The sequence below is a fragment of the Theobroma cacao genome, chromosome 2 (assembly GCF_053813885.1).
Source record: "Theobroma cacao isolate CCN51 chromosome 2, ASM5381388v1, whole genome shotgun sequence".
Classification (NCBI taxonomy): domain Eukaryota; kingdom Viridiplantae; phylum Streptophyta; class Magnoliopsida; order Malvales; family Malvaceae; genus Theobroma; species Theobroma cacao.
This window is the reverse complement of record NC_142640.1, coordinates 50,551,749-50,575,906: the sequence shown is the minus strand read 5'-3', so window position 1 is coordinate 50,575,906 and position 24,158 is coordinate 50,551,749. Positions and strand designations below refer to the sequence as shown.

At 35.1% G+C, this 24,158-nt stretch overlaps 4 protein-coding genes across 4 annotated transcripts; 1 reads left to right on the top strand and 3 right to left on the bottom strand.

Annotated features, from left to right (window-relative positions):
- Window positions 1-2,158: 2,158 nt before the first annotated feature.
- On the bottom strand, window positions 2,159-3,992 carry DOT5 (C2H2-like zinc finger protein). Its single transcript, XM_007046237.3, has 2 exons — window positions 2,896-3,992; window positions 2,159-2,691 (listed from the first exon to the last, which is right to left on the bottom strand). The coding sequence occupies exons 1-2, from the start codon at window positions 3,289-3,291 to the stop codon at window positions 2,212-2,214; spliced, it is 876 nt and encodes a 291-aa protein (XP_007046299.3). The 5' UTR covers window positions 3,292-3,992; the 3' UTR covers window positions 2,159-2,211.
- A 6,902-nt stretch (window positions 3,993-10,894) lies between these two features.
- Window positions 10,895-13,664, top strand: LOC18610532 (transcription factor HHO2-like). The gene is made up of 5 exons (XM_007046234.3): window positions 10,895-11,622; window positions 11,737-12,038; window positions 12,141-12,447; window positions 12,544-12,620; window positions 13,104-13,664. Exons 1-5 carry the CDS (start codon window positions 11,493-11,495, stop codon window positions 13,452-13,454), a joined length of 1,167 nt encoding a protein of 388 aa, XP_007046296.1. The 5' UTR covers window positions 10,895-11,492; the 3' UTR covers window positions 13,455-13,664.
- A 3,779-nt stretch (window positions 13,665-17,443) lies between these two features.
- On the bottom strand, window positions 17,444-20,244 carry LOC18610531 (Metallo-hydrolase/oxidoreductase superfamily protein). The gene is made up of 8 exons (XM_018114639.2): window positions 19,972-20,244; window positions 19,798-19,891; window positions 19,586-19,711; window positions 19,330-19,488; window positions 18,330-18,448; window positions 17,976-18,167; window positions 17,793-17,883; window positions 17,444-17,608 (listed from the first exon to the last, which is right to left on the bottom strand). Exons 1-8 carry the CDS (start codon window positions 20,124-20,126, stop codon window positions 17,528-17,530), a joined length of 1,017 nt encoding a protein of 338 aa, XP_017970128.2. The 5' UTR covers window positions 20,127-20,244; the 3' UTR covers window positions 17,444-17,527.
- A 368-nt stretch (window positions 20,245-20,612) lies between these two features.
- Window positions 20,613-24,154, bottom strand: LOC18610530 (Endosomal targeting BRO1-like domain-containing protein). Its single transcript, XM_007046231.3, has 6 exons — window positions 23,858-24,154; window positions 23,091-23,258; window positions 22,551-22,812; window positions 22,302-22,468; window positions 21,969-22,118; window positions 20,613-21,540 (listed from the first exon to the last, which is right to left on the bottom strand). Exons 1-6 carry the CDS (start codon window positions 23,900-23,902, stop codon window positions 21,193-21,195), a joined length of 1,140 nt encoding a protein of 379 aa, XP_007046293.3. The 5' UTR covers window positions 23,903-24,154; the 3' UTR covers window positions 20,613-21,192.
- Window positions 24,155-24,158: the final 4 nt, after the last annotated feature.

Genomic DNA, 24,158 nt, shown 5'->3' with positions numbered 1-24,158 from the left:
CCCCAAAATGTCCTGGGCCTAGTTACAGGTTTTACAACTGGAAATTCAACTGGAAGAAAAGAAAAAAGAAAAAAAAAACTCGAAGTTGGTGCAGAAATCATCTGCTCGTGTTGGGCTTCTGCTGCCTTAGCTTTGATTATTACAGGAGGGAGCTAGAAAAGTAGAGACTGCTTTATTTTTTAGGTCGCAAAAAGCCTCTTTTAGCCTACACATGTAGTAGAGTGGAGGACCATGTAATTGTGCCAAGAGCTAATTGATTTTTGAAGGATAGAAAGTTTTTTGTTTTTGAAGTACATATACAGGCCATTAACTAAGACAATTGAAAATTAATATAATTAACTATGGAGCAACAACTTAATTAGTGTTTTAAATTAAACTCCATGCAAATTAATGCTTAAGTTTCATGGATCTTTCTCCACTGTATATCAGTTAGTAAATGGAGAAACCATGCATCAATGAATAAAAGGGCAAGGGCTCCTTCCAGAAACTAGCTAGTTGATGTGGAAGCTGTTACTGTGCGCCTGGGATCTTACACTTTCTTACTGCTTCTGCACATTTCCATATCAATATCATACTCGTGAGGACTGAGGAGATCATCAATTAAGAAACAAAGATTTTATTTTTATTTATTTCTTGTCCCAGTTAATCTTAAATGTTTATTTCTTTTAACTTTCACGAAAATTAAGATAAAAATTTTTTAAAAATATTTTTTTTGCCTGAAAAGTAATTAAATGTATAGTATTAACAGTATCGGGATTGCAGCACTCGAAAAGAAAGGGAGGAAAATCTCAATATCAATAACATATGATATCAGTAACTGTATAAACCATAGGCACGCCTGCCTGCCTGCCTGCGTGCTTGGCTATATGTATATCATATATTTAAATTTGTTATCACTCTAAGGACAAAAAATGGAGGATTAATCCAAAGGAGAAGAACAACAAACCATGCATGCCATGCCCATGCACATGTATATAATTAATTAGGCAAGTATTTATAACATGGTTAACGTTAGACAAGGCTGAAGGGCAAGAAGGAACAGGAACCTGAAAAGGGCAAAAGGAGAAATGCAGGACTTTGGGTGAAACCCCAAAAGCAGTAAAAAGAATATATATCAATGTATCAGTGGTCCCTCTCTCGCTCTCAGTGTCTGATATTGCTGAGACTGACAAAAGAGGCTCGATCAAAGTGTTTGTAGTGGTAGTCGAAGCTGAGAGAGACTGATAAAAACAATGACTCACTCTCACTCTCTTACGTGTGAGAGAGTGTGTCACTGAGTCAGAGTTAAACCATAAAAAAGAAGAGGAGACTAAAGAGAGTGAGTCCGGGATTTCTATGGCATTTTTTGTTTTGCAAACGCCATCAACAGTAGAATCTGTGACTCCCACTGCTATTTGTCTCTCTGCTCTCTTTCCTGCACTCCTGAATTTACTTGACCACCTTCCATAAGTAATAAAATACTATGCTCTTCTCTCTCTCTCTGTCTCTCTCTTTCTCTTATAGTATACTTGTCTGTATACTATAAGTATTTATACAAGTACTCAACTATAACCACTAGATCTCAAATTCAACTCCAAGGTTGTGTAGGGTTTTTCTTGTTCCAATTCTGGGCTTTGTTATTTTAGATGGTTTGCTTTACCAATTTTTGTACTTAAATGTTTTTAGGAGTTTTGGTAGAATATTGTGATCAGCATTGAGTACTAATTGGTATGTGTTCACGAGGCATTAAGATATCAGTCCATCGGAGTATATATAACTGGTTTTTGATCAAATTATGTATTATTTTTCATGATTCAATATATATATATATATATTTGGTTTAGTGAAATAATGTATTAATTTTCTAATTATGTCATATTGTTAGTCGTATATATTAGTAGTCAATTATAACTTGTCATCTCATTGAAATTAATATGAATGAATAAAAAATTTTCATTACATGGTGAACTATGATTAGGGTGGGTGATTGTTACCTTAAAAAAGATGCATGGAGAAATTAAAGATACTTGGATTAGATGATTGAAATACCTCATTGAACATTAAATGCATAGGAAAATAAGCTTGGTTTCCACTATATAAATTGGTTGTCATCATCCTTCCTCTTCTGTAGATTGAAACATGCATTTACTAAGCATGCAAAAGGAATCTTAAACCATAATTAGTCACGATCAAAACTTGATTACTTAAAAAGTTAGAAGTACTCCACTATAATTAATTAGAAAAGAAAAGAGGACCATGACTCCCATCTTCATTGTCTTCATCATTATCATCATCATCATCTTCTTCTTCTTCTTCTTCTTCAACCTCACAGTATTCCACGGTATGTGGAGCGTGGCCATCTCCAAAGGCTCGAACATGGTCTTTGAGGGACCTCTTGTGCTTGAAATCAGACCCACAAATGCAAAACCAGAGCTTCCCGCAGTTCTTCTCGTGAGTCCTCCAATCCCCTCTGACAGCAAAAGGCTTACCGCATTTCCGGCACCCAAACGGCTTTGCCCCGTGCTTCCGCTTGTAATGTGTCTGCAAAGTTCTGAAATCCTTCAATGGCCTGGACCTGGGGTGCTCTATATTGTTCTTGCAACCCTCAGCACAGCAGTAACAAGGAAGTCTCAGCATCGAAGAAGCTGGTTTCGTCCCTCTTAAGGAGTCTGGGCCTTTTCGGTACTGCGAACCATGCCCCCACATATGCATCTAAGTATAAAATCAAGAAGAAACAAATGGCACAAAGAATATCACAACACATTCTCATACATGCATGGGGAAAAAGATAAACAAAAAAAAAATTAAAGGAAAAAGAGGAAACACCAAGAAATTCCTTGATGTCATAGAATAATCTAATCAAAGCTTATGATTTTGTCATATAATAATTAATCAGTACTCTCTATAATTTGGAACCTGCATGTTGTTGTATCGATTGAAGGTTTTGTTGCAGACAGCGCAAGAGAACTGAGTGGGACCAACGAGGATCTGCGCGGGTGAAGGAATCCAGTACTGTCCTTCAACAAGTTTATTACTACGAATGTCATTAGAGTTGCTGGAGCTGGTTTCAATGGCTGGTGGACCAATGTGAAGGGCAACTGTCACACCACTTTGATCAGTGCTAGTAGGGTTTGGACAGTTGGGGGCCTTGTTTGAGGCAGGATATGATAAAGGGTATCTGGAAATGTCTTGACCTTGTCCTGGAGGACCAAGAGACAAGATTATGGAATCTTCATCTTCTACATCATCAGCTTCGTAGCAGGCGCTCTCCCTGGAGGATATATTGTTGTAGGTGAAGGAAGAAGATTGCATGATGATGATGATTGCTAATTACATGAAAGAGAGAGAACGATATATATATTTTTTCTCTTATTGAGCATATAAATAATAATATTATATATGTAACGAGAAAAAAGCTTGAGTAAGCTGCTAGAAACACTTTCTAGAATCACTTTCACTACATGCTCTCAAATCATTAATCGTTCATTTTTTGAGAACTTGACCTTATGGATGAAAGAACGCCTTAGAAAGTGAGGAGTATATATCGACAAAGGAGGGAGAGAGAGAGAGAGAGAGAGAGAGAGAAAGTACGTGGAGGAGAGGAAATTGATAGATTGGGTTTTGGCGTGTTTGGGAATGGAGGAGACAAGGAACCGGCAAAGAAGGAGAGAGGGGCGGAGAAAAGATGCATAGAACAGCGTACCAACAGTCACTAACACTCCTTTCACTCTCTCTGCAGCTTGCTCAAACGCTCGATTATCGAGCTCCTAATCCATCCCTCTTTCTGCCTTCTCTTTTGAGTCCTCTTGCTGCCCGCAATTACTCTTTTCTCGCTTCTTTCTCAGCCAAAAAGTGAGAGGGGGTGATGAGAGATGAATGTCCATCATGCAGCAGATATTATGAAGCAATTTTAACTGTAGAAATGGAAGGCGTGAGCACCTCTCTCTCCCACTTTTGTTATTTAAAGAGATAGTGATAGTGATAAAGGCGTTTAGGTGTTCCTGCTGTGTGGAGGTAATTGAGACTAGAGAGAAAGGACTACTTTGCAGAAAAGCAATCAATGAATATATATGTACATGAATGGAAACCAATAACCACAACTTCAAAAACACACAAAATAAATAAATAAATAAATAAAGAAGAAACTACTCCTATGAGTCCTTCCTACTCTCATATAACATACATATCATCAACTACTCTAAATTATCCCTTACAATTACAGTATTAAATATGTTGATTTAGTCAAATTTATCACGACGGGATAAGAACAAAAACCTTTTGCTTTTATTTGGTGTTTCGTTTAATGTCTCTTTTTATAGTATAAAATACGTAAAACAAAATGATGAAAAGATGAAGACACCAAACTGTATACCAAGTGAAGACAAAAGGTTTTTGTTTGGCAGGAAAGAGCTCTACAGCTTGCAGCAATCCATAAAATGTCTTTAGAAGAAAAGGGTAACATGATTCACGATCAATTTGGACAAAAACCCGCAAGAGAGAGAGAGAGAGAGAGTCCCAGTTTGCTCTGCGAGATTCATAATCTTTCAATCCATGCATATGTCTATCATGGCATAGAAATGTGAAGATTCTTCACTGTAGAGGAAAAAGTGAGAGAAAATTTTTGATGATTCTGTCTTTTTTACCTACTCGAATTCAATCAGATATAGAAACAGTTGCCTTCTCATGATTCAACCCCTGGTTTCCAACATTGAATGGTCCAAACTGAAAATTGTTTTGTGGGCCATTCCTTTGATTGGAAAAAGGATCAACACACAAACATACATGCTCCTTCCCTTAAACCATTAATATTGTAATTAGATTGTTCCAGCCAATCCCATCAAATCTATGCCATTCAGCAAAATTCTTACTGGTCGTTTGGTCACCGTAGTCCATGAAATGTTTGGTTTAAGATACGTACTAGGTTTAGCCTAGGGTTCCTGGTGGCTTTACAGCAACCCCATCTGTTTGCTCCATGCCTAAAGTTGCTAATTAATTAGATAAAGAAATAGAATTACCTAATATTCTATATCAAAGAGAGAGTGATACCCATTCATACGTATAAATAAATAATAATTTATCTTTTACGATAATTAAGATTTTAAATTTAAAATCTCGAATTTTAATTCGTTGAAATATACCTTTAAAATTGTATAAATTCTATCCACTATGAATACATAATTAATTGATAAGTGAGACAAAAGAATAATAAAAAGAAAATATAAAAGAGATAATATTACACAATCATGGAAGTAAGGTCGGTTCCTTTTAAAGAACAAACATCAATGAATTCACTAGATTAGAAACTCTAAATTCTTTCGGATAAGGTTCTTCACAGAAAAGCCAAAAGGTGGAATCAACATTTGCTACATGAGTGAGAGTGAGAAAATAAGGACCAACATCAGAAAACAGTCATTTTCGTATATAATAGCTAGCAACCAAACGAGAACTGACATTTCTTTTCTTTTCTGATATCATCATTTGTTTCAAAGCTACATGATAATGCATGCATTATTATGCACTCCAAGAGTTAATGCTAAGCTAGAATTTGGAACCGCCAGGAGGATCATGTGATTGGAACAACAACTTTGTGTATTATCTCCACGTGAAAAGCTGGAACCAGAAGTTTAGAACACAATTCTAGGAGTAGGCTGCAGGACCACTTGTTGTGGCATCTAGCTTTGCGTGTAAATCATCTAAGAAAGTATAGTAGCGCGGCAAATGCTGACAGAGAAAACAAGATAGACTTGGCTGCTCTCTGATCCCTTCCAATTGCAGAGATTAATTCATACATTGATTCCTTGCCCTTCGGTTGAGGCAATCTATGCACCCTCTGAATGATGTAAATGTATATGTTCTTCACTAATTCCTCTGCTTCTTTCATTGCATTATAAGAAGAAGTGATTAATTACAATATACAATGCTGGACGAAACTCTGATGAGAAGTCCAACAGTAAAACATATATGATGTGGCTCCATTCTTATCAAGGCTCACTAAACTAGAGATCTCCCTCCCCTCCCCTCTCCTCTTCTCTTGTCTTTCTTCACTTTGCTTATTGGATTCCGAATTTTGTTTGAATGGACACGAGCCAAGAAAGTACAAAACAAAAACTGTAGCTCACGCATGGCCTTTGCTTTGTAATATTAGTACATGTGTGACATGAATGAGGGGAAAGATAAAGTGAAGATTGCCAATTCTTCGTCTTGTATGAGAAAGGAAACTTGGGAAAGGTAACAGTGAGTGATTGTATTGGAACTCAGGCTTTCATGTCCCCCCCCCTCTCCTCTCTTCATGCGTCACAGTGTACTTTCCCATCTGCCCCACTGCCACCCCAAAACCATAACTCGTCTACTTTTAATTTGCTTTTGTCTTTTTCCCTTCAACTTCCTAGCTATCCATGATTAATATCTCTTTGACCTAGATGTCAGGGAAAAACACAAGACTATAAACCCTAATGAGGAAAGAAATAAGAGAAAACGCATGGTTACTTTTCATTTATTAATGGATATAGCAAATTCGAGTTATTTCTTTCTAGAAAACATAACAAATTTTGGACCACTGCTCAAGAAGCTTTATATTTAATTAAATATTGAGTCTTAGATACTCCTTTTACTATATATCTACTCGGATTTCAAACGTAATATCTTTATCTTAAAATCTCTTGAAATTTCAACATTTATATATCAATTGAGAAATTTAAATGTGTATATACATATAATCTCGTGATCTTATGTGTAAATAGCAATTCAAGAGGGAGCTGAATCACATCGATTGCAAATTTTCTCAAAAAATTGAAGTTCAATAAAAATTTTTGAAAAAAAATATATATGTAATATGGAAATTTAAGCATAAAATTATGGTTATTTTAAATTTAAGGTTAACATAGTCGTCGAAGCTCATAACCCCAACAGCCTATATACATCAAACAAAGAAAAAAAAATACTTGAAGATGAAAACATATCCATTAATTAAACATTATGCTAAATAGTCCGAAAATAAAAAATGGGAGATAAAAATAATGATAGTATTATGTAAATAACACAAACAATATGATGAAAATTTTCATAGGTCTTGTTCCGATTATTCATACTATATTTTTGACTTTTTTTATAATTTCTTATTCATTAATAATCCCTATATTTATTTCTTTATGTATATCTTTAATGAGGGTGCAAGCCACATTGTTAAAAATTAAAAAAGAAAACAAAATTAAAGTTGCATGTTTAATTTGTTAGCCACCACTGAGTAAACCTTTTGTCATTTGTGTTTGTTGTACCCAAAGAGAACCTTTGGAGGGCCCAACACAAGCCTATTTGAAAACTGGTTTGATTTCTTGACAGATTTTAACTGTATAAAGGGCCCATTGACTAATTTGATGGCTTTGATCTCCCATATACTCCGTCGATACAAGCCTGAAACGTTCGAAGATAATGTGGTTTTGTTATAATATAAATTTGATAATTCGTGTAATGGTTTCATCGAGATTTGGCATTCGACATGTTGCGAATGAGTTGATAGATGATTTTATTAATATGAGAGTTTAATGAACACAAGATCTAGGGTTGAATAGTGGACATGTTTGTTTTATGCAATGTAATTGCACTATTTTCTTGTATCTTCTTATATTTATCAATGAAATGATCTTTGCTTTTCAAAATGATTGACATAACTATGCATGATATGGTTCAATAATTGTTTCAAGAAATCCTAATATTAACACAATTTAATTTGTTTTATAATGCATATATATCACAAAACATGATGCAAAATATCTTTTATAATTCAATAAGTCAAGTTAAATAGCTGAACAAATTTAAATATAACCAATCAATTGTTTTAAAAATTCTTGAATATTAAGAACTTAATAACTGGATTCACTTACTAATATGATTAATAAAATATGTCAATCAGTAACGACCCGAGTCCAACCACTGGTCCAATAGTTTTTTGGACCTAAACAACGTGACCTTCAAAAGTTTAAACTCAAATTGCTAATAGTAATGGATTTGGATCATTATATAAGTCTTAACAATCATATTTATATCTAATGTGAGATGTAAGGTATCACACAATCTATGATTTGCCTGCAAATTAGGTAAATTGATCTGTATCAGTTATATATTGGTTTCTTTTAATCATACGTAATCGAGTTGGCACAATTATACATGATAAAATATGATATCCATCGTCTCTCTAATTCAATATAGGGTTGTACACAGATTGTCGATCTTATCTATAATTTTATATATCCAAAGAAAAACATTAAGACTTCGTCCGATCGATTATTTTTATTCTTTAATAAAAGTATGAATCTAATGAAACCAAAACAATCTCAAAGAAGTTGCAATTTAAATTAGTCTGATTTACTAATGGTGGGAGTCCAAATCAATGAAATAAAATTTTGATAGATTAGCTAATAGCTACCAAAGAAAAAAGTATTTTTGTCATTAATTAATCATAAGGACTAGGTGAAGAATATTCTGTTTAGCTTCCTTGTAGTGGACCTCTAGTCATGTCGAGAGTTAGTTTTTGTGCTTGCCATTTAAGCACTAATTTGTTTTGTTTTGGTATAAAGATCAAGATAAGTGGTATATCCGTAGTTCAATGATAATTGTATGTATTTTTTATGTAAAATTGTTTTAAATTATTTAATAAATTTTTTCGTAAAACACCTTTAATTACAACGATTGATAAAAGCATAAGATATTTTTATGAACACTATATAATATTACTCGAACGTGTAATTGAGAATATGAGAATTTTTTAAACATAAAACAATAATGTTTAAAGAAAGTGTGAATAAGTAGAAATTATTAAAAAATGAATTATTTTATATGTAATTTATCGAGAATTTCGCTTGCTTTAAAAAAAAAAATCTGTTACCCTTTATTCTCTGCTTAATTTTACTTGAAAATTACTACATCAAATATCTGAACAGATTTATATAAACAATCAATTATTTTAAAAATTCTTGAATATTAAGAACTTAATAAATGGATTAACTTACTAATATGATTAATAAAAAATGTCAATCTGTAACGACCTGAGTCCAACCACTGATCTAATAATTTTTTGGACCTAAACCACGTGACCTTCAAAAATTTAAACTTAAGTTGCTAATAGTAATGAACTTGGATTGTTATAAAAGTCTTAACAATTATATTTATATCTAATGTGGGATGTGAGGTATCACACGATCTATGACTTGCTTGCAAATTAGGTAAATTGATCTGTATTAGTTATATATTGGTTTCTTTTAATCATACGTAATCGAGTTGACGCAATTATACATGATAAAATATGATATCCATTGTCTCTCTCTAATTCAATATAGGGCTGTACACAGATTGTCGATCTTATCTATAATTTTATATATCCAAAGAAAAACGTTAAGACTTCGTCCGATCGATTATTTTTATTCTTTAATAAAAGTATGAATCTAATGAAACCAAAACAATCCCAAAGAAGTTGCAATTTAAATTTGTCTGATGTACTAATGGTGGGAGTCCAAATCAATGAAATAAAATTTTGATAGATTAGCTAATAGCTACCAAAGAAAAAAGTATTTTTGTCATTAATTAATTATAAGGACTAGGTGAAGAATATTCTGTTTAGCTTCCTTGTAGTGGACCTCTGGTCATGTCGAGAGTTAGTTTTTGTGCTTGCCATTTAAGCACTAATTTGTTTTTGTTTTGGTATAAAGATCAAGATAAGTGGTATATTCGTAATTTAATGATAATTGTATGTATTTTTTATGTAAAATTGTTTTAAATTATTTAATAATTTTTTTTCGTAAAACACCTTTAATTACAATGATTGATAAAAGCATAAGATATTTTTATGAACACTATATAATATTACTCGAATGTGTAATTGAGAATATGAGAATTTTTTAAACATAAAATAATAATCTTTAAATAAAGTGCGTATAAGTAGAAATTATTAAAAAGTAAATTATTTTATATATAATTTATCGAGAATTTCGCTTGCTTTAAAAAAGAAAATCTGTTACCCTTTCTTCTCTGTTTAATTTTACTTGAAAATCACTACATTTTCTTACCCCACAAGTCAATATCAATATCATGGTGAGAAATTGAGAAATACTTATCCCAATTTCCACGGTTGAGAATGATTGATATTTTTCTATGCAAAATCTCTAATCATAATCCCTTTGTTGGTATGACATGGACACTGGGATCTAAATACAGTAACGGAATCAAAATTTCAGATTTAAAGAGGTAAAAATAAAAAATTTAATATTTAAAAGGGTGAAATTATGATTTTTTTTAAAAATAAAAATAAATTTTTAAAATTTAAAAAAAAAACAAAAAAAATATAAATATTTAAAATTTTGGGAGAGTGGGGGCGAGGCCATTACTAGCCCCTCCTCCCTCTGCCAATACTAGTCTCAGTTGGCCAGCTGTCATTGGATCGTGAAATCGATTAGTTCGCTTGTAATTTTTTTATTATTTAATTATACTAAAAAATTATAAAAAACTTATGATTAATAATTATAATTTGTATGTAATATCTGTACGAATTTTATATAATTTAAAATTGTGATGGATTAATTATAATGCATCAATAATAGGAGATATGGTTTGATAAAACGGCCCTTGGAAGAGTTGAAAGGGCAGAATAAGAAGAAGGGCGGGGGGGAAGAGGCAGAAGGGTGATGGATACGCGGCGTGCGAAAGCGTGAGTGCACGCTCACAAGATTCCCCGTCCCTGCCGTAACGCCTCTAGTGATTCCTCACCCTCCCCGGGAATATTCCCTTCTCAATTTCAAATTAAAAGCTTGAAAAGATAAAGAGGACATAATAGGCTGCGAGCGTTCCTATAGATGATCAACATCCTATTTTTCTTAACAATCATAGGAACGATCAGCACACTCCCAAAAAAAGAAAAGGAAAAGAGAAGGAAGTTCCCGAGTTCTAAAAATATGAAGTCATTGATCTTATCTGAAAACAAAATGAGGAAAGGAAGGGGGTGATGTCAATGCCAGCTTACCCCTAAGAAACGACGAAAAGCGAATCACCCATTGGAATATTCAAACTCTTTTCTCTCTTTCTATCTCTTCTCCCCTTTATATATGACTAACTCTCTCTCTCTAACAAAACAGCATCAAGATTCGTCTTGGTACGCGACGCCCCGACCTCGAAGCATATTTTTCTCTTCCATTTTCTCTATTAATTTCCCCTCTAATTCTTTTTCTTACTAATCCATAAATATCCTTGCTTTATATATATGTATCTATTTTTTTTTCTTGGTTCCCAAGTTTATTCTCTTCCTGATTCTGTTTAGATCCCTTTGTTCTTTTATAATTTTTTTTGCGTTCACAGCATCCTTGCCTTTCTCATCTTCGTCGGATCTATCTATGCTATTTGGTCTGAAAACCAACCCTTTTTCCCATATAACTATCCTCCACTATCGCTGTAATTTGGGTGTGGAGAAAAGGAGAAGAAGAAAGAATAGAAGTGAAGAGAGAAGAAGTTTCCTGGGTTAGAAAGAGGCTATGATAAACATGGATTATGCTAAAAAAATGCGCAGATGTCATGAGTATGTGGAAGCTTTAGAAGAAGAAAGACGTAAAATTCAAGTCTTTCAACGCGAGCTTCCTTTGTGTTTAGAGCTTGTTACCCAAGGTTTGTCTTGGAAATTATTTCATCTCCTTGTTTTTTTTTTTTCTTTTCTTTTTGGTTCTTTTGGGTGCTAAAATTTGTGGGCTTTTTTTTTTTTGGTGTGTGTGTTGTTTGTAGCGATTGAGGCATGCAAGAAAGAGATATCGGGGGGTTCAACGACGACGGATTACATGCAAGGGCAATCGGAGTGTTCGGAGCAGACATCGAGTGATGGACCTGTTTTGGAAGAATTTATTCCAATTAAAAGAAGCTCCGATTGCTCTGAGGAAGACGATGAACAAGAATCACGTAAATCCAAAGACCACGATACCAACACCAAAGAGAAGAATGTTGCTGCTGCTGATAAAAAGAAATCAGATTGGCTTAGATCTGTTCAGCTGTGGAATAATAATCAATCCCCAGATCCACCCTTGCAAGAGGTAACCATTTTTTTCTTTCTCATGTTTCATTCATAATTTCCCAACAAGAAAAAAGTTTTAACAATTTCTGGGATTTATTTTTTTTTATTTTTTGAATTGTAGGGTGCGGGTAAAAGTGGGAGTGCGGTGGAAGTGAAGAGAAATGGAGGAGCATTCCAGCCGTTCCACAGAGAGAAAACTGTAGAGAAGAGTGTCCCATCAGTAGGAAAAGCCAATGCCTCAGCTACAAGTACTTCTACAACAGAAAGTGGAAGTAGAGGAGGAGGAGGAGGAGAGGCCAATAATGGGAACACCAACAGTAAAAAAGAAGAAAAGGAAGGGCAGCCTCAGAGAAAGCAAAGGCGGTGTTGGTCACCGGAGTTGCATAGGCGCTTCTTGCATGCCCTCCAGCAGCTCGGTGGTTCACATGGTGAGTCGTTAATTTGTCAAATTATTTCTTTTTTGTTGCAGTGGAATTTGTTTCAAATTATTGATGTCAGGATTTTAATTTGGAATTTGTTTGCAGTTGCTACTCCAAAGCAAATCAGGGAGCTGATGAAGGTTGATGGACTTACAAATGATGAAGTTAAAAGCCATTTACAGGTTTGTAGTACCGGTTAGTTAATCTTCCTGAATCATTAATTACTTTCTGCAGTACATTAAAAAGGGTATTGTGATTTTTGGTTTATTGTAATTTCTTTGGTAATCTTTCTTTAACATTCTGTTAGATTTTGATGGTTTGATCTATCAGGATTGATTCGTCTTTGTCAAATTTCTGCTTTTGAGCAAACACTGCAATTAGACTAGTGAAGTCTCTACCATCTTTAGCAATGTTGACACAGCTTTCCCTAGATGTAGATTTGGTCCGAGTCTGTGAGATACCAATTTTGAAGATGGTTTTCTACTTATCTTAGGCAGCCGTGTTTCTTCACTTATCCAAATAGTAAATATTAGGCAGCAGCTTTGAACGTCTTGTTCAGCTTTGACTTACAATGTAAATGAAACTTGGAATTTCTCTCTGCAGAATTAAACATCAAGGTCCAGCATAGCATAGCCTAAATTTTTCATGTGTTTTATCTGTTTCAGAAATATAGATTGCACACGAGGAGACCAAGCCCAACTGTCCACAACAATGCCAACGCACAAGCACCCCAATTTGTGGTGGTTGGAGGCATATGGGTACCTCCACCAGAATATGCCCCAATGGCTGCGACAACAGCATCAGGGGAAACAGCCAGTGTGACTCCAACCAATGGAATCTACACCCCGGTGGCTGCCCCATTGCCCAAGCTTCCCCAACCATCAGGAGCGATTGTGCAAAGACCGCAACGATCACAATCTGAAGAAAGGGGCAGCCACAGTGAAGGGAGAGTTCATTCAAATTCACCATCAACATCTTCCTCGACTCATACCACTACAGATTCTCCCTTGTTTTAGTTCTCATGGCATGAGAATGGTGTACAATTTTTGTAAGGAAACCTCAGTAGAAAAGTTCTATATGATATAGAGACAGCACTCTTCAGTTTTTTTTTTTTTCTTTTTTTCCTTATTCTTTTTCCCCTTCTTAACTCCTGCTTTTGTTGTTGAGTGTAAACATGGATAGTGACAGTCAGCCTTGAATAAAAGCATCCTTGTAGTTCTACCTCACTTCTGTTTCCAGAATCTGGAATAGTTAAACGAATAATTTGGAATCTTGGTTTTAGAATCATTAGCTAACGTCCTTGCACATGGTCTGATACCCCATTGGTTGATACAATGAATACTTTTCATGCAAGGGTTTCTTTCCCTGGATATTCAGCCCCCAACTTTTCAAGACCCCCAAACGCTATATTTATCAGATTTTCCAATAGTAATCCGAATTCCAGATTGTCCCAAAGCGATGTTTATCCAAATGTTCCAGACAGACCTGGACATACAGGGACAGTGTTTGGTAACTTGGAAAAAGAAAAGGTCAATTTGTGGTTGAAATACATTATGTTAGTGGGCACCACAGTTTATCAAGAAGATATATAAGAATCTTATTAATTACTTCTCTAAACGGAATAACTCTTTCTTCTTTTTCCTAGCAATTGGAAAACGTCAACAAATGACACATGAGAACACAAGAATCTTGACTTACTGAGAAATCTTGTTATTCAAGCAAATAGGCGATCAGAATTGGATAGCTATACAAGTCTTTTCTGTCAGTCCAACAGGTGCCCCATATCCTAGAAACTATGCGGTTGCGTAGAAGGCATTTTACCTCCTCCATGACTTTAAAAAAACGTTGAGACCATATGATTTTCCCCTGTCCCTTCCTACCAGAAAGTAATATATATGATGGAAAATTGCACCAGATTAACTTAAAAGTTTCAATAATGGCAGCATCTATTGTAATCGATGAAGTTTGACTTAACGGTTATTAATTTTTAAAAAAAAAATTAAATTTGAGATTAAAATCTCTTTTAAGAAAACCCCCTTTCACCTTTACTCCAAATTCGAATGATAATCAATCTTGTTCCATGTTTCAGGTACTCAAGATTGCATCAGGGTTTACTGTTCTTCTTCATATTAATGTTAATTTAGCTTCATTTAGAGGTCGAGTTAATAGAAGGTCAAGTTCCAACAAAACTTTTGCTTACTGAAATGGTAAGTCAACCATGCTCGATCGATAATCAGATTCACAGGGAAGAAGAGAAAATGCAAATAAGCTTATATGCAATGTGAAAATGGTGCCATAAACATCAAACTCAACCTTTCCATTTCAACTCATAGTTTAATAATTTTATATCCCTAAAAAGAACTTCGTCAAATTAATTTAAGGTATGTAGAGATATGATTCACGATTTTGTAAACGTCATCTCTGTTCTGGTTTATCGTCATAGATGACATAGAAAGACTCAGAAAGTTTCAACCAAAGGAAATAAAGATGGAAACCCAATTTACTTATGTTATCAGCACCTCCATTATCTAAGTGGCATCCATGAAAGTTCCATGTATGGTGGTACAACAATGCTGGCATTTACACCAGGGCCCACGACAACAAGCCAAAGATGTTCTTGCATGGCGGTGATCTGCTGCTGCCTTTCATTATGAACGTGTCCCCCTTGGGAAAAGAATCTAACTCCAACGAGGCTCATTGGCTCCAAAGAATAGTATATTCATTTACTCAAATTCCACATTCGGACAAAGGCCATTTGGCCTTGTTGCCATGACTTTTCCTCCCTCTCGACCGACCCCATTCAGGTCTTCTGATCAGGAAAGAAAGAGCAACAACAATCAAAGTAAAAATTTGGTTTGTACTTCTGTTTGTGGAGTACTCTCTAGGGGTCCACTTCCGAATATTCTGGTTCTTGGGAGAATATTTTTCTTTTGTTTAATGCTCACATTTTCAATGCAATTTGGATATGTTATCATCTCATTGTCCTAAGTATATTCTCTATTTCTTTAACTTACCTTCTTGCTAAGGAACACAAAAGAGAAAGATATTCCGATCCCAAGAATCTTACCTTGTCCAAGATTCCTTATCAATTTCCCATTTTAATTATCAAAACCAATCAAACTTAACTAATCCATTATCCTTAGGTATCCAGTGCAGGTCTTTCCAAACCAACACATTTATCCTCATTTCGTATCAATGAAATTCATACTCGATTTTTATACATAAACTCAAACCCAATTTTTAATTTATGAAAAAAAAGAGAAATTCGAATTTGATTCTTTATTGCTGCAATAATGATCGATGATCGCAAGAGGATCGATATTACTAGATAATCCAGATGGGGATGATTTGGGGAGTATGGTAGCATGTGGGCAAATTGTGGGCAAGAAAAACCAAATTTGAAAGGAATTTAAAAATGGAAGAAGGTATGGAGATAGACATGGATCCATGGAACGTGGAGTTGGACTAGGGATGAGGGAAATTTAAGGAAGGGCGTCGCTTCAATGAATCTAAAGGCCAAATGACTCTTGCAATCTCATAAAAATATAAATAGTAATAAACAAGATAGACTTTATACAAAAGTCGTTTCTTGGTTAATTGTTTGATCAAAGTGTCACATAGGGTTTGAGTTGAGAATATTCGACTGACCAAACTTAGGTCGAAAAATTTATGACATGCTTATCATCAGCTAGGTCAACACTTTCATACTATATTACGTGAACTCGTCATGAATGAATAAGCTTTTTTTTTTTTTTTTCTTTTTGTGTGCGATTACAGCTAAGATCTCGTTTTTAGTGATAAAAATAAAAAAAAATTACCTCGAGAATGACATAACTATTCTGTGAAATATAGTATTCTGTTTTTCTTAAATGTTATCAAGAATAGAAAAATGAAAATCTTTCAAATTAGGTATTTGTTCATTTGTTATTGTATAAATGAGCTTCAAAAACCCTATTAATCAATTTTTTCGTTAATTAAATTTCATATTTACAATAAAATTTGAGAGAGAGAGAGAGGGGAGGGGAAGGAGGAGGAACATAAATAGTGCGAAGAACTGATTATATTGCTTTGCTATGTCATTGCCAACTGATACACCATGTGTTGTAGACCATATTTGTTGGTTTAATTTGACATTGACTTGAGTGAAATTGGCTAAGTGGCCAATTTGGGTATTGGAATTCTGATAAACTTTAATTAAATATGTATTTTCCTCGTTTTTAAATATTTATCTCTCTTCGATTTTTATGGAGATTAAGAAAAAAAGTACGGAAAGAGTACTACTTTTATATCTCTTTGGTTGCCATTTGTAGGATTGGTATACCTTGAAGAACAGATCGCTACCAAACCCAGTGTTGACTCTCACATTACATTTCAGCTGCCAATTTTCTTAGTACAGCACTGGTCCTAAGTTCTTGCCACAAAATTTGATTATAGACCTAGAAAGTCAAGACCCTAAGTTCAACTAGCTAATTTATGTTAAATTTTGCACGACAAGTTGCTAGTAGAACGAATTAACACATAGCATTACAGCAAGATTCACTGCGAAAGTCAGAAGAGATTTTTTTAATATGGTTTGTTATTAGGAGATTGACGACAAAGCAACCACCCCCACAGGGAAGATATCTAGCCTGTTTGAATAGTGGACAAGGTCCATGGTTGTCTTCTTTACGGGGCATGGTTAGGTTTGAATTCTTGTAAGGAGTGGGTGGAATGATCATCCATTGTTTATTAAGCTACCCATCAAAGTGAATTTCCAATTTGGGTTAGTGCCATACTTTCCAGAGCATTCCTTTTTAGTCCAGAGTTTCACAAACAGGCCATTACCCAGGCCCAGATACCAATTTTTCATCTTTTTTTTTTTTTTTGAAAAAAGAAAAGGTATTGTCCTTCTTCCGCTTTCATGAAAATTAAGATAACAATTTTAATGTATCTAAGACATTCAGAGGACTTCATTTTGGAACATCTCAAAAAGGAAATATGGATAGTGAAAAAGGGACAGAGAGAGTAGCAGAAATACGCGACTGTCATATATAAACTATCTGATATATGCAGTTTCATTAGCAAAGTGTATGAAGGTTTATGAGAAATTTTAAGGGGCAGGAATTTGTAATGGTACACCAGGGGTGGGCTCTAATGCCTGTGCATCTGGTAGTTCCTTTGACAAGAGCTCCTGCATTTTTGAAAAAGGAAAACACATACTCAATCATTGGAAACATAATTAACTTCCTCAGGGCAAAATAGTTGTGGAGTAAATCAGTGAGAAGGACACTTCTTCCTCCTACAATGCTAATATGTTCTAGTCTTAAGAGGGGCCATGGCTCGTTTATTTTTTGTAGAGGGTATAGAAATATGACCTTGAATGATTCAACTGTTCCTTCAGATTGAATTATGCTAGCGAGAAGCCCTTTGCTATCAAGATCTCCATTTTTCATTGGCACAATGTACCTACAAAAGAAGAAAGGGAATGACCAATGCATAAGCACGATAGGGTGTTGTTGATTCAACTTAGCTTCCAGGAATGAGGTCAAATACTGTACTTGGCACGCAGTAGTTTAGCTAGTTGCACTGCATCTTCTTGTCCCGAAACCAAAGTAAAATTAGGAAGAAGCTGCTTCACGACTGGGGTAATAACAATGTCAGCCCGCTCCTTCTCGAGAAAATTTTTGTTGTATATGCAATGAGGTTCATAATAAAGATTCAATTGGCCCTGTGGAGAAATGATGAGATACCTGAAATACATCATGCCAAGACATTGGAGCAACACCTTAGATGTGAATTCAACCATAAGAAAATAACAGAGGACATAAATAAGGTACCAATGGTTAGGAATGGAGGATGCAAGGCATTATACTTAAAGTCACATTGGCAAGTTGAAGCTTGGAAAGCTTTACCCATTCTCAGGTCGTTGCCATGGAGGACCTAGAACTGGCCCGGCAGTAGCTTCAATTCTGACTTTGGAACCGTTTCCTGCTTCAACTTCAGAGTCTTGACCAGGTTCAAGATATGTGACCTGAAAGATTCTAATGTTAAGGATTTTACATGGTAGAGTTAGCGAATTGATGCTAAATCATACGCATGGATTGTACAAATGATAGCACATGAGGTTCAAACTAGTTAAGTTCCAGAGAAAGTCTGAGTAATTGTGCTCTACTACAGAATCGCATAATTAAGTGACAAGTTTTGTTTTGCATTACATTTTGACTCTAGCATCTATATGATAATATATGCCAAGAACAAATTCACAAAGATGAAGTGGAGAGGAAAACTAGGAGCAAACACCTACAAAAACCTCCGAAAACTAAATTACAGGGAATGAGCTGAAAAACTTTCCCCACTTCACTTTACAACTGCAGATGTGTCTTCATACACATATGTGTAAATGCACACACATACACACGGACACACATAAGAGAAAGTCGCATTCAACTTGAGTTGGAAAAACTTAAAGTAGTCTACACATCAGCCACTATCAGGACCTATGAGGACAAGCTATCTCTGATTACTGCAATTAATTGAGATTTAGTTGTTATCTACAAGTAAATTGGCAGGGTCAACATTCTTTCACCATCTTGTAAAGTTCAACAATGTTGGACTTAAATTTTACTGCAAATAAGAAGAAAATGTTCACACCACTAATGCTTTAATACAAATTGACATTCATGTTTCTCATGGGTTATATTTACTTAGACTAAAATAACTTTTTGCAGCTTGTCAATGTATCACCTTGACATAGGGCAAGAATCTATTAGTCCAGATCAAGTGTATCACCTACTTCAGTTACCATTCAAGTTTCATATGCCGATATTCCTATGTAAATGGCTATTAACCATGTACTGTAGCCATTAAACAAAAGACAGGCAGAAAACCATAAAAATTTAAATCTTAACTCACATTTTTGAAAAGAGGATCCAGCAAAGGCTTGGCATTGGGAGTTGCAATGACTCTAAGCTCTGGAGACATTTCTGAGAGCGGTTTCAGGGTTTTCAAATGGCAGTGATCATCAAGGCTTTGTGTAATCAGTAAGCAATCAACTTGAGGAAGATCAGTAAGCTGCAATAAAGTTTTGCATTCCAATTAAAATAAACACATCAATAAAAAAGAACAAAACTGTGTTAAGAAGATCAGTTACATTACATGGATAAATTACCTTGAAATTCTTCAAAAATTTCTTGGCGGCATCATAAAGCCATGGAATACCAAAATCCAAGCTACCCACCAAAATTGGATCAACCAAAATTCTCACCCCACTTACATCCCACAGCCAACTATTCCCCTAAAAACCAAAATTTTGAAAACCATCTCAAAATCCAACAACAAAGGGTCTAAATTAACTGAATTTATAAAACACCCAGATTAAACCTCTAAGTAAGTGAGCTTGAACACATCAGTGCCAGAAGAGCTGGACCCAACTGCACTTTCCTCAGAAACAACAGCAGAAACCACCCTATCCCACCTGTAAAAACCAAAATATTTCTTTTCAAACATTTAAACAAACAGAAACAATCATATTTCTTCAGTTACGTTTTTTTATACCCGCATGTTGAGAGCTTCAACCCATCTGAATGGAAGCTAAATGGGGTTTGAGGAACAGAGCAGAGACGGGTCGGTAAGATTGTGGATATGGGTTTGGTATCCCTGTTTCGCCATGTTTTGCAAGAGAACAGAACGGAGTTGCAATGAACTGCCATGGTAGTTTCTGCTTGGGAATGTTCCCGCAAACTGGGAATTAACTCCGTGTTGCGTCTTGGCGCTCCTTAAACCAACCGAAAACGGCCGAGAAAAGTGGATTTGGCTCCGCCACTTGGCACACTCGCGACCATTTTCCTTCTATAAGTAATTAAAAATATTGTTTATATTTATAAGTAATTTACTAAATTAAAATTTGATTATTAGGACGTGAAATATGAGGACAAAAAAAGAAGCTGAGTATTGATCATTTATAGCAAAAATATATAAATAAAAAATTTATTTATTTTATATTATAATGAATAATCATACACTTATACATAGATAATCAAATTTAGATTTTAGCTATATTAATTTGGTTTGACATATATTTAGTTGCACCATTTGTCGAAGAGTTAAATAAAAATGTAGTCCTTGCTAGTGTACGTAATCTTTGTAGTTGCACCGCGGTTAAATGAAAAAGAAAAAGAAGAAATTAAAGCCAACTCTTAGCAATTATCAGCCACCAACTGATAAGAATTAATGAAAAAGAGGATTACAAAGTGGAGAGTTTAAGCCTTAACTCAGGGGCCTCTGCTTTGCTGCCATGATGCAACTTCACCACTCTTAATTCTATTACAATAAGAGACTTGCTGCTTAAATCAATATTGAAGATGAAAAGCAACAGAGAGGTCCAGCTGAGATGTGCTGTTAGGAACTGAAAAATATGGCAGATTTTAAATGAACATTTATGACAGAAATTTTACTGTCATGGCTACTCTGTTTTTATGCCACTACTCACTACTACAATAGTAGTATAATCTACCAAATATTACAAAAGCCTTCCAAAATACAGTTCAAAAACTCGGCAAAACCTTGGCCCTTTCGGTATTTAACAAACCGTAATCTCTTGTTTAGATGGCCTGTTTAATTACAAAAATAAAGAAGAAAAAGAATTTGCTGGTAGTGGTTTAAAAAACAATGCATCTCTCCTTCTGGCACTTTAGGAAGGAGAGGAAGCTCAAGAAGCTAGTGACTGTTCCTCCCTTAAAACCAATATAGGGTTTACTGTACAAAAGGTATGTACATCTATATCTTGAAAATAAGTTCTTTCTCCAATCTTTTGGGGTTATAAGGTTTAGCATCGACAATCTTCTTACCTTGTGGCAGTGGCAACTCATCGCCACAGGGGATCTTCTCCTGCCAGACAAAATCATTCTCACGTTCGAGTTTGCGTAGCATATCAGCAGCATCATCAATTTCTTTTCTAAATATGGATCTCCATGATTCTTCTCCTGGAACTTTCTTTTTCACGTTGTTTAATGCATCACGAAGAACTCCAACAGCAACCCCAACTTGGTCAGCTATCTTTAGCTCTTCTGCAAGGTATTTCAAACTTCTTAACTCATGTAGAGCTTTGCAAGTTGATAGAAATTCCTGAACAGTTCACAGAGAACACTATCATATCAGCTCCTTCACAGAGGGTAAAATGTCTTAATGCAAGGATAGGCAACGACAAAGAAGAGTTTCTCTCAGCAAATAGAAGTAGTGTATTTGCATTCAATTCACTCTATAATTAGGGATAAAAAAATGGTGCAACACAGTAGGTGAAGACTGTAGACTTTCCGGAGAATGGAGATCAACAATGAATGAGTGCAAAGAAAAGGATCATATGTAGGCCAAGCTCATACTTGTTGAAGGAATAAATTATCCAAAGATTTATGTTAATATAAAAAATGATTAAACATAGTACGATTTATCATTAAAATATTAAAAAGACTACATGGTTAAAATAGAATAGCAGCCATAAAGTACAAAATATAATTATTAATTATTAAATTATAATTATCAGAGTGTATACATACCAAGAAGTGTGATGAAATATCTTTGCACTCTCCAGTATTTGAATATAGAATAGCAGTGGCTTCACCAAGTAACTCTGTAATACCGTAGTGCAGCTTTGTCAAAAGACTAACAGTAGTTCCTTTCTCTTCAGCCCTCCTTATGGTTGCAGCCTGTTATATTTTTATAAAAGAATAATTATCAGAGACAATGAAATTACTAAAGAAGCAGATAAAAATAAACATTTCCAAAACACTTGCATATTAAAAGATTTTTGCAATGAATTTCAGGCCAAGATGCCAGGACCCTGGGATAGAAATCCCACTATATTGAAATGTGAACGCCTTAACACTAACCTGGGCCTCAGCCAAGCAAATTAGGCTCATAACAGTAGACATGGATGGAGTGGCTTCTGGTGGCCTTTCTACAGACTGTGTAGATTGTAAAGAGGGGAAAACCTCATGAGCAAGATGCTGAAAAATACCAGCCGCTTCTCTGAAAAGAGTGGCAGATTGCACCAAATCTAGCACAATGCACAGCAAATAGCAATGTTACAAACACAAGATTCATATAATTGAAGCTGACGTGAGAATGTCCGAGCCTACCTGTTGGAAGAATTTCTACAGCCCTCTCCCGAAGCAATGCAGCATAAAGGTAAAGGGTCATACCAAGCTCATAATGTAGATTATCAATTTGAAAAAGCTTTGGACCCCTAAGGTTAAAAAAAGATGATGAGCTAAGAGTGCTGCTCCAACGGATCTTCAGTTCCGAAATCCAATGAACAACATGGTGGTTGCTGCAGACCAAATCGACATTAAAAATCAACGTTTCCAACCATGGCAGGTATTGTTCCAGTTTCTTAAGGTCCTGAGACATTCATAATAAACAAGGAAATTCAACCAGAATAAACTTCTGTCTCCTCAGTCAAATTTGATTATATATGTACAAATCAAACAAAATGGATTGATAATAAAACTAGTCAAACTTAATATGTGCTTGCCCTCATGGAAAAAAATAACCAGAGAGTTAAAAGCAGGTTTCCGCCTTCAATAATTTATGCATTACAGCAATGGAGATGTTGGAGTGCAAAAGGAAATGTTTATACAGAAATTAAAATGTGAAATTAGCCCCCATTAACAAATTACCCTTAGACATTGAGAAGTCAAGCCTCCAGACATTTCTCTTGCAATAGCCTCAGTAATGGAGCTGCTCTGATTAATGGACTCCTCAATTAATCTACGCCTGGAGCTCAACTCTTTCAGATGTTCAAGTGTGGAACAATCACGTGCAGAAAAAACATCCTCAAAAACAAGCTGCCAATATTGCAAACACATGAATAGCAGCCCAAGATGCCATCAAATTGGAAAATCATCATCTACCATGAATCATACACTCAAAAAATTACATGTCTTCAACCCCAAAAGATCTCCTTTGAGAAAAGAGATAAATAAGTTGGTACAATCAATAAGTGAAGGTGCCCTGTAAATTCGTGAAATCAACAATAACAACAACAACAACAAAGCTTTTTTACTCCGCTAAATGAGCATCCTTTGTAAAATCACATCATTTGGTCCTCAACTGAAACTCATTTTGATTTCAGTTTTATGATCAATCTACCAAAATTAAGCTTAATACTATAACTATCCCATACAAATGTCTTCAGGTGAGGTAGTCAAAAATGAAAGTGTTCATTTCGTATAAGACAGAATGCACCCTGATCCGATTTAGTTTCTTTGTACACTTACTAATTGTTTAACTGTCTGTCAAGAATTCTATCCTTCCCCATCAAAAGGGTTAAATTAAAGATCTCTACCATCAACCATTTCCAATCAAAATCCAAACTTTATTTGAAGAACAATCAAAAGGGATTACAAAAATAACAGTCAGAGGGAGAGCGAGAGAGAAACACTACCTTCTTGGTTTGGAGCTTCGCGGGCTGAAGATAATGCAGCATCATCTTTTCCAAGTGCGCAAAACAAAACCCAAAGCCAGATAAGAATATAAAACACTTGTCTTCTTCCGTAGACCTTCAAATTAACCCAGAAAAAAGGGGGGGAAAATACAGGTGAAACCAAATTTCAGCACAAAAACAAGACCAAAAACTTCCGAGAATGATAGAGAAAAGACAAGTGGAGTGAAACAGATGAAATGTGTGTTCTGTTTTTTTCCTTCGTACTAGTTAGTTACAAGTAGCGAAGAGATATCAATGCGGA

What these genes read in the sequence shown, in the direction of transcription:
- DOT5 (XM_007046237.3), bottom strand. Translation starts at nt 3,291, where the DNA reads ATGCAATCTTCTTCCTTCACCTACAACAATATATCCTCCAGGGAGAGC. An exon ending in ATCGATACAACAACATGCAG is followed by an intron (nt 2,692 to 2,895) that starts GTTCCAAATTAT and finishes TTTTATACTTAG; the next exon opens with ATGCATATGTGGGGGCATGG.
- LOC18610532 (XM_007046234.3), top strand. Translation starts at nt 11,493, where the DNA reads ATGATAAACATGGATTATGCTAAAAAAATGCGCAGATGTCATGAGTAT. An exon ending in TTTAGAGCTTGTTACCCAAG is followed by an intron (nt 11,623 to 11,736) that starts GTTTGTCTTGGA and finishes TGTTGTTTGTAG; the next exon opens with CGATTGAGGCATGCAAGAAA. An exon ending in GCAGCTCGGTGGTTCACATG is followed by an intron (nt 12,448 to 12,543) that starts GTGAGTCGTTAA and finishes ATTTGTTTGCAG; the next exon opens with TTGCTACTCCAAAGCAAATC.
- LOC18610531 (XM_018114639.2), bottom strand. Translation starts at nt 20,126, where the DNA reads ATGGCAGTTCATTGCAACTCCGTTCTGTTCTCTTGCAAAACATGGCGA. An exon ending in TCAAGCTCACTTACTTAGAG is followed by an intron (nt 19,712 to 19,797) that starts GTTTAATCTGGG and finishes TTTGGTTTTTAG; the next exon opens with GGGAATAGTTGGCTGTGGGA. An exon ending in TGGATCCTCTTTTCAAAAAT is followed by an intron (nt 18,449 to 19,329) that starts GTGAGTTAAGAT and finishes AGAATCTTTCAG; the next exon opens with GTCACATATCTTGAACCTGG.
- LOC18610530 (XM_007046231.3), bottom strand. Translation starts at nt 23,902, where the DNA reads ATGATGCTGCATTATCTTCAGCCCGCGAAGCTCCAAACCAAGAAG. An exon ending in CGAAGCTCCAAACCAAGAAG is followed by an intron (nt 23,259 to 23,857) that starts GTAGTGTTTCTC and finishes CAATATTGGCAG; the next exon opens with CTTGTTTTTGAGGATGTTTT. An exon ending in TTTGCTTGGCTGAGGCCCAG is followed by an intron (nt 22,119 to 22,301) that starts GTTAGTGTTAAG and finishes AAAATATAACAG; the next exon opens with GCTGCAACCATAAGGAGGGC.